The sequence below is a fragment of the Naegleria lovaniensis genome (genome assembly GCF_003324165.1).
Source record: "Naegleria lovaniensis strain ATCC 30569 chromosome Unknown tig017, whole genome shotgun sequence".
NCBI classification, from domain to species: domain Eukaryota; phylum Heterolobosea; class Eutetramitea; order Acrasida; family Naegleriidae; genus Naegleria; species Naegleria lovaniensis.
The window spans coordinates 1-8129 of record NW_025407841.1 but is presented as its reverse complement, the minus strand read 5'-3'; the positions used below and the strand labels follow the sequence as shown (position 1 = coordinate 8129).

At 36.4% G+C, this 8129-nt stretch overlaps 4 protein-coding genes across 4 annotated transcripts; all 4 read left to right on the top strand.

The window, feature by feature from the left end:
• Positions 1–850: 850 nt before the first annotated feature.
• On the top strand, positions 851–2014 carry C9374_004056 (uncharacterized protein; the record flags this gene model as incomplete). Its single annotated transcript, XM_044693653.1, has 5 exons — positions 851–901; positions 984–1031; positions 1083–1139; positions 1185–1256; positions 1301–2014. The coding sequence occupies 5 exons, from the start codon at positions 851–853 to the stop codon at positions 2012–2014; spliced, it is 942 nt and encodes a 313-aa protein (XP_044549405.1).
• Positions 2015–2054: 40 nt separating this feature from the next.
• On the top strand, positions 2055–5057 carry C9374_004055 (uncharacterized protein; the record flags this gene model as incomplete). Its single annotated transcript, XM_044693652.1, has 1 exon — positions 2055–5057. The coding sequence occupies one exon, from the start codon at positions 2055–2057 to the stop codon at positions 5055–5057; it is 3003 nt and encodes a 1000-aa protein (XP_044549404.1).
• Positions 5058–5612: 555 nt separating this feature from the next.
• Positions 5613–6803, top strand: C9374_004054 (uncharacterized protein; the record flags this gene model as incomplete). The annotated part of the gene is made up of 1 exon (XM_044693651.1): positions 5613–6803. The coding sequence occupies one exon, from the start codon at positions 5613–5615 to the stop codon at positions 6801–6803; it is 1191 nt and encodes a 396-aa protein (XP_044549403.1).
• Positions 6804–7079: 276 nt separating this feature from the next.
• On the top strand, positions 7080–8129 carry C9374_004053 (uncharacterized protein; the record flags this gene model as incomplete). The annotated part of the gene is made up of 2 exons (XM_044693650.1): positions 7080–7351; positions 7507–8129. Coding segments are annotated over 2 exons (895 nt in total), but the record flags the coding sequence as incomplete, so codon positions are not given.

The following is an 8129-nucleotide window of genomic DNA, read 5'->3' as shown; positions in this document are numbered from 1 at the left end:
TAGTCTTTGAGCTCCACTAAGCCTTATGGATACCGGAAAGGCTTACCATGATGGTTTTTTTGAGAGTGAAGACATCATCTCATCAAACTCAGTATTATTATATATAAAAATTGCAATACTGAGTTTGATGAGATGGAGTCTTCACTCGCAAAAAAAACTGGAGATTTGCTGGTCGATGAGTTGAGTGAGTCTAACACAGAATTTGATGGATGTTGTGGAACCATTTTTTTGTATTGGTGGTTCAAGAGAAACTCTTGAGTTTTCAAAGCTATTCACTCCCGCTCGTCCGTTGTAGGTCCAATTACAATTTTTTAAAGCCTTTGCAAAGCCAGTGATTCCACAGTGAAAAGGAATCTCATTGTAATTTCAGGTTTGCAAAACTTTTTTTACTGGTTTTCAGTAAAGCGGTAAACTGGATTTCCAAACTAGCCATAATGAAACAATGAGACAAATGACGGAGTAAAATTGAGAAGAATTGATTTCAATGATCATTTCAATTATCTATTTTATTGAAGTAAAGAATTGTTGAAAGAGGGGTGGAAGAAATCGCCCATCCAAGCACACAGCTAATAATTTGATTGCATCTGGATAGTAATTTCCAGAGCGTTTTGGAAATGAGGATTTCTTGGGTTTTTTGAAAGTGAAGACATCATCTCATCAAACTCAGTATATTATATATAAAAATTGCAATATCACCACAAACTACGCCTGAGCGTAAAGTGCAAAAACTGACGAAGAAAAAATTCGGCTCGTTTTAGTAAGTCCCGGAGTCAAAAAAAATGGAGTGATTGGTCTGTGGTGTTGTTTTCTGCTTGGCACACAAAAAAACACACCAACAACACACAACAACATGGAAGCTGAATTAGTGGTCATTGAAGAGGGTACTGTGCCTCTATACTGTGTAAGTAATTGATTATCCATATTACCACAACAACAACAACATCAAACAACAATTTCAACACCGACACTAATCTTTACCTCAGCTTGGTGTTTCTGATTGTGATTCGAGTTGCGAAACAAATACTAATCACGTAAGTACTAGTGAATATCGTTCACCTTGTATTGATCTCAATTATATCAAGGCCTATGAATCACCAGCATTGGATAGCCAATCCACAACGAACCAGAGTACGAACAATGTAAGTATTATGTTTGTCCATTATTCAGTAGTAACACATTTCAAGATTCCTTCATCATCAAGCATCGAGATGAACACTTCTCAGCCATCATCACCAGTAATAACTACTACCTCTACAGTATGTTTCAAATTTGTTGCAATGTGTTTGCTTAACTTGTTCAGGAATGGATCTTCACAGACGAAACTATGTCATTTCCACCTTGCTGTCTGTTGCCTAGCACAAGCAGCTTCTCTGGTATTGTTGATGAGACACAATGTACGATAACACCAAACAACAAATGTGATGATGACAATATTTCCCAACAGAGCAAAAAACGAAAATCAAGAACCACAGATGAAGCTGCTGAAGACACTCACAAGGAATATCAATTCACTTTAGAGAAAGGACTGTTTGAATTTGTCCCAAAATATAATTCCTTTAAAGAAGTACCAGATGAGAAGAAACAAATTTATGGAATTATATGGGAACAGTTCGCCAAATGTGCAAGAAATATTATTTATCAACATCTACAGATGAGATGTTCAAACTCCATCAGCCATGAAACGGTTGGATGTTGCAACCCAAACGTGTTTTATCTTGCTCTGAGGGGAACAAAGGCTAAATATTACCAATGGTATCAAGACATTTTGTGGAATGGCCTAAAGAAGAGACAGAAGTGCATTCAATTCAGATTTACTGACAGTGTTCCTCCTTTAGACAAATGCAAGCATTGGTCTGAGTTGGAAATTACTCACTCACGTCTTACACGTAAATTCGGAAAGAAGATTACGAAACACAAGATGAAAATTGTATACATTTCTCTCACATGTAATGTGGAAACTAATCAAGTGTGGACATCGTTCAAGTTTGACAAAGAATTCGAGTTTGTACAATAAAACAATTGAATTCAATCCTCAATACTCTAAATCACAAAAAATGTCATCAAATTGGAACTTTTCATCACCATCCACAAACCAAACCACATCTAACAACAACTTTTTTGAAGGTCAATCATATGGACTTTCAAATCAAAATCACCACATATGGTGTTCCTCTCCATTATCTTCTTTCAATGTGCAATCATCGTCATCTACCGGTTTCAGTAGCATTAATCCGGGCTCTTTTCAATTTGATTCACCAAGAACATCCACACTATCTTTCGAAAGAATTTATGAAGATCTAATACAACCAAACCAATCCAATTCAATGAGCTATCAGAATATCCCTATTCAATATGGAGGATGTGAACATTTATTTCAAAATCATCAATCCTATTATCCACAATTCAACCAGCAATACATCACACAATCTTCTCATAATTTCTCCACAACCCAACATAACCTTGACAATCCGAACACATTATCATCTCAACCTTCACAACATGAAACCAATCAATCAAACCAACATTCAAACACACAACGAAATACAACAATTACTTTTGTCGATGGCTTCACTCGCATAAAACAAAAGCGAGGAAGACCACCGAGCACAGAAAACAAATTGAAAAATATTATTGATAATGCTGATCTCAATTTCTCTCAGTATAAGCTCCAAGGAGATGCTGTTATTAAATTAAAGAACAAGAGTTTTGCGATATGTAACTCATTACATTTTAATATTGCAAATCCATCTATTGACAAGATGCAGAAAGAATTTCATCAATTCGAAAAAGAGACGAAATCTAATGGGAAGTTGTTGTTGACATGCAAAAAAGGCAGTGAAAAAACAACCAAAAGTATGATTGAACAAGACAAATCTCAATATACAAAAAGCAAGCTCGGATCATTACTTTGCGGAATCGAACTTTTGCTGTATAATAATGGAATTTCAAATTTCTCTGAATTTTTCGATCTATTGATTGACATGTTCCCCGATATTGTTTATCGAACATTAAGCAAACGAAAGGATTATGACGACATTGATACGAAAGTTCGAAAATTAGTCACAAACAAAAAAATACCAGAATATGACTCATATATCGAAATGTATCTAAACAAACAAGAAAAAACAAACCCTATTGCCATTAATGATTACCCAAATGATCTCGATGATCCTGTTTCATCTGAAATTAGTTCTGAAATCGATGAAAATTTTGATGAATATGAAGAACATCAATCAAGTGAAGCAATTAATGAAACAACATCAACAATCTCACAAGAAGAACCTGTAAGCAGTAGTGTAGCTCTACAAACAAGCTCAAATGACGATGATGAAATGGATTGGGAGGACGATGATTATTCGCAAAATGATGCTTCTTCATCGAGTGAAGAGACAAATCAAAGAAAAAAAGTGACAAAACGAAAGTTGCGAGTAGTACGGAAAAAGTTACTTGATATCCAAGCGAAAGACAAAGCCAAAATCAGTAACACTCAATATAAGGAACTGGTGTCATCTTCAAGCTCCAAAACCACTCCTCTCTCAAATATGTCATCAGTTCAATCTGTAGTTAGTATTAAGGCCTTAATTGAATTTAAAGGGACACATGAGAAGAATGAAAATATTTTTTTCATCAGCCTTTATTCTTTAGTTAAATATATGATTGAATTATATGTACAATGGGTAAAACAAATATCAACAGACAAGGAATTAGCTGCTCATCTCAACGAAGAGGATAAAAATTGGAAAACAAAAATTAAGTGGTTCAAACTTAATCTCGATGGATCTAAAGGCCGTGTTACGTTCGCATGCGCTCCATTAAATATGAAAAATTTTGGGAGTCCTCAATCAAGAGAAGCAGTCCATCCTGTGGCTGTTTGGAAGGGAAAAGAAAATCAACTTCGAGCAATAACTGGAATTATTCGAGTAATGATTGAATCGATGACATGTCATGGGGTGGATGTTGATGGAGTAAATCACAAGGTGGATTTTTGTGTCACAACAGATCTTCTTTCGTTAAAGCGTATCTCTAATCTTAAATTTTCACAAATGTGTCCATATTGCAATACATTGAATACTTTTTGTGACCATTTTCACCTCGCTAGAAGCAAAGAACAGTTGGGTTGTCTGCTCGGAGTTAGTCCATTCAAAATTGTCATCTGTTTGCTCCATATGAAAGAACGAATAATGGAAAGAATATTAATTGATGCAATAATGACGAGCAACAAACGAGAAACTATTATCAGGATCATTCGCAAGATTCCAAATCTCAATAATTTCAAAATAACTGAGAAAGGACAAAAGTTGAAGTGTTACTTAACCGGAAAACAAGTTAATTCCATTTTAAGCAATTTGAGAAGATTACGTAAGGTAATCGTTCCTCAATATATCACATTAATGAGCAAATTTAGAAATGTGTTGAAATTACTTCAAAATGAATCCTTTTCTGAATCCGAACTTAATAACCTTCAACTCAAGCTAAATGAGATGGAAGAAGTGGTTCAATCTCTTTATACTGATAGTGGTTCTCAAAGTTGGTATATGCATATTCTATTCCATCATGTAATTCCTTTAATCAAAGTATACGGAAATTTGGTTCACTTTGAAACACAGGGATTCGAAGGAGCACACATTGATGATGAAAGGCGTATGAAAAACACATCCAACAATGGAGGAAAGTATAATTATTTGGACAGAATGTTTCCTACATGTAAAGATCAAAGTTTGATCCAGTTCATGCTTCCGAAAATTAGGAGACTCATGGTATGTAGAGATTTGAAAATTCCCTTTCAAAACAGGCAACGAAACAATGAGAAGTACAAGCAATTTCTTGCAATACCCTACCCGATCTTCTCATTCCAAGAGGAAAATGTTGCCTTGTTGTCTTTTGTACCAGGGAAATCTCTCTCCGAAGTGTGTACCCGATGCGAAGATCACGAAGAACATGAAATAACCTCCAAATATGATCCAATTTCAAACGTTCAATATGGCAAGGACAATGCAAATGACAACGACGATGAAAGCGATGCCATGAACATGTTTTCCCAAAGTTGTGATGTGTAATAAATTTTTTGTTAAAAATTAAATTAAATTTTTTACTTTTTGTTGTAATTTAATTTTTCAAGTTGACATCGATTTTCACTCGAAAAAAAATGCCTTCACCTAAAGATGAGGTCGAGTATTTTAAATCACACACCTAAACTAAGATGACACAGCAACTTTGATGTAACTTAGACACCAAGTAATCAGTACAACAAAAGATGGATTTTTATCGTGTAACGAGAAACTTGTTGAACGGAGTAATTACTGTGAATGTGAGTATTATCACCAACAATCAACTAATCCTTGTATAGGACAGTTCAACTGTGGGAAGAGAACGAGAGATGAGCGCTGAAGAGAATTGCTTTCGAAACTTTAGTAACTGGCTTTGTACAATAGGTGTGGTCTTAATCAGGAGGACACTTTTAATGAACGAACGTCAGCACTGAATAAAACTTTACAAGATTCTGAACCAATCCCGGAGTTTCTGCATTTCGTTGTCAAAAAATTTTTGCCTTTTTGAGTCGAATTTTTTCGCTGGCAGTTTTCTTATGGCGTAGTTTGTGGTGTTAAAAAAAAATGAAGCGGCTTGTTTTTCATCGCTCTGCCTGTTCTCTGAACAAGACACATCTTCTTCTTCCGCAACATTCTTCTTCAACAGTAGCCATTCTACTCTCTAGTCATCATCAACAACAACAAAATTTTAGTACCAGCTCTTACTCAAATGAAGGAGTTAGACAAATTGAATTGGACGAAGCAAGCAAGAAAAAACTTGCCAACAGGAAGCTATCTCTGAAGGATATTCATAAACTCATAGAGGACAACATTGCAAGAATTAGAGGTGGTAGGGCCAATTACGATGGTTCAGATGTCTATCAAGCCGCAACATCACAAGCCGACAAGCCTTCCAAAGCAAAAAACATTTCTCCCGAAGCACCATTCCAAGCAAATTCCAAGGACTCTCCACAAGGAAATACATGGTATGATTACTATCGTTATATAGAACGAGCTGATAGCGATGTGTTCAATCATCACTTAAAAACTCCAGTCAACGCCAATTCAGCTGGATGGCTCTACAACAAAGCACCAACAAGTCATATGGAATTCATGAGCGCTATGGATCAATTTTCTGAGATTGCTCAAGATTGGAGAGAAGGTAAACTTGCTGGTGATGATATTCAACACCGTAAAATGATGGAATATCAATTACATCAATTACCTCAATTCAAATCTCGTCCTCCAGATCCATTCGCCAACAACCAACATTACGTTGAAAAGATTTCATACAAGAACCCAAATCTCCTTCTCAAGTTTGTTTCGCAAACTGGACGTATTATTCCAAAGCGATTTACTGGTGTTAGAAGAAGAACTCACAAGAAGATTCAAGACGAAGTTAAAAAGGCTCGCCACCTTGGTCTTCTTTCTTTCACTGGAGCTTCTCTTGAACAAGGAAACTTGTTGAACCAAATTGAAATTCCTTACATCTCCAACCAATTTAATCTCAGAAATCGTACTGAAACTCACTTGACCAAGTCTCAACAAATCGATAACACCAAATTCTACCTTGATAACTTGTCAAAGAATATTAGTACATCTGGAAGCATTGAATGGATTCCACCAGAGAAGGATAGAAACCCACGTGTAGGCATTAAGAGTCAAAAGGCTCAAGTCGAGGGTCATTTGAAATCACAAGTGGAAAAGAAGAAGGCACTTATCCGAAAATTGAGAGTGGAAAACGAAATTTTGAAACAAAAAGAACAACAACAATAAACAACTGGAGCAATACTGTACTCATTGGCTGTAATTCTTGCACTCTTCAACTACTTGCTGACACTCAGTACTAACCCCTTAGCTAAGAACGCTGTTAACTTTAACTCGTGCACGAATCTATCATGATGCCGCTATCAACAACTCCACATCGTGTCACCCTTTTTTGTTGCTATTCACTTGTCACTGAAATCCTTTTTAGCACTAACCGCAAAGTCTCAGAGTTCATTCACAACAAAAAATTCAACACAAGTCATCATCGTTCAAGACAACAACACGATGATGAGCACATCAAAATTACTCGTTGGCTTGTTGTTGGTGGCCACTTGTGTCATCCTTGCTGTATTACCAACAGAAGCCCGTAAATTTAGAGCTGCAAGATCTGTGAAAGCTGTCAACTCTGTTTTACAGAGATGTCAATCCGTTGGTGACCCACACTATGTTTCCTTCACTGGACGAAGATATGATTTCTATGGTGTAGGTGACTATGTTTTGGCAGAAACCGCTGACAAATCATTCATTGCTCATGCAAGAACTGGTAAATGGAAAAAGTAAGTGTGTGATGATCATTCAATCCTAACACTCAACATTACCCTCCAATATATGAATTTCGTGAAATTCACTGTTCATGATCATTCCTTCTCAATGAATGATTATTCATTGCTACGTGCTCTTACTCCTCTTTAAATTCACACAACATTCATAGAGTATCGGTCAATACTGCCTTTGCTGTTAAAATCAATCAAAAGGACACCTTTGAATATGATACCAAAACCAATTCATTCTATTTGAATGGTAAGCAAACCAAAGTGAGTGTTGGTCAAACTGTTCAACTCTCTGGCTCTGCCACTGCAAAGAGAGTATCAGCCAACTCGCTCATTGTTTCTGCAAAGAATGGAGCTCACTTGACTGCTACTTGGCATAGAAATCCAGCATTCAGAAGTAGATATGGTTCTTTTGGACACATTTCATTGATTTTGGATGCTCCAAGAAGTTTGAAATTCTCATCTGGTTTGTGTATCTCTCGAGAATATCTTTCCCGAACGGCTCGAGGTGTATTGCACAATCATGTCCATCGAAGAGTTGAGAGAAGAGTCAAACCAAAGAAACCAACCAAGAAACAACTCAAGAGAGCTCGTAAAGCTTGTAGAAAGGCTGGTTTGAAGAAGAAGAAGAATCCAAATGCTTTCCATGCTTGTGTTGCTGATCAAATTCTTGCTGGTAAGAAACTTGGTAAGGATTTCGCCAAGACCATTGTCAAGGTTGAAAAACTTGAAAAGAAGAAGAGTAAGAAGTGGAAGAAGCAAGCCAGAAAGATCATCAAGAAGG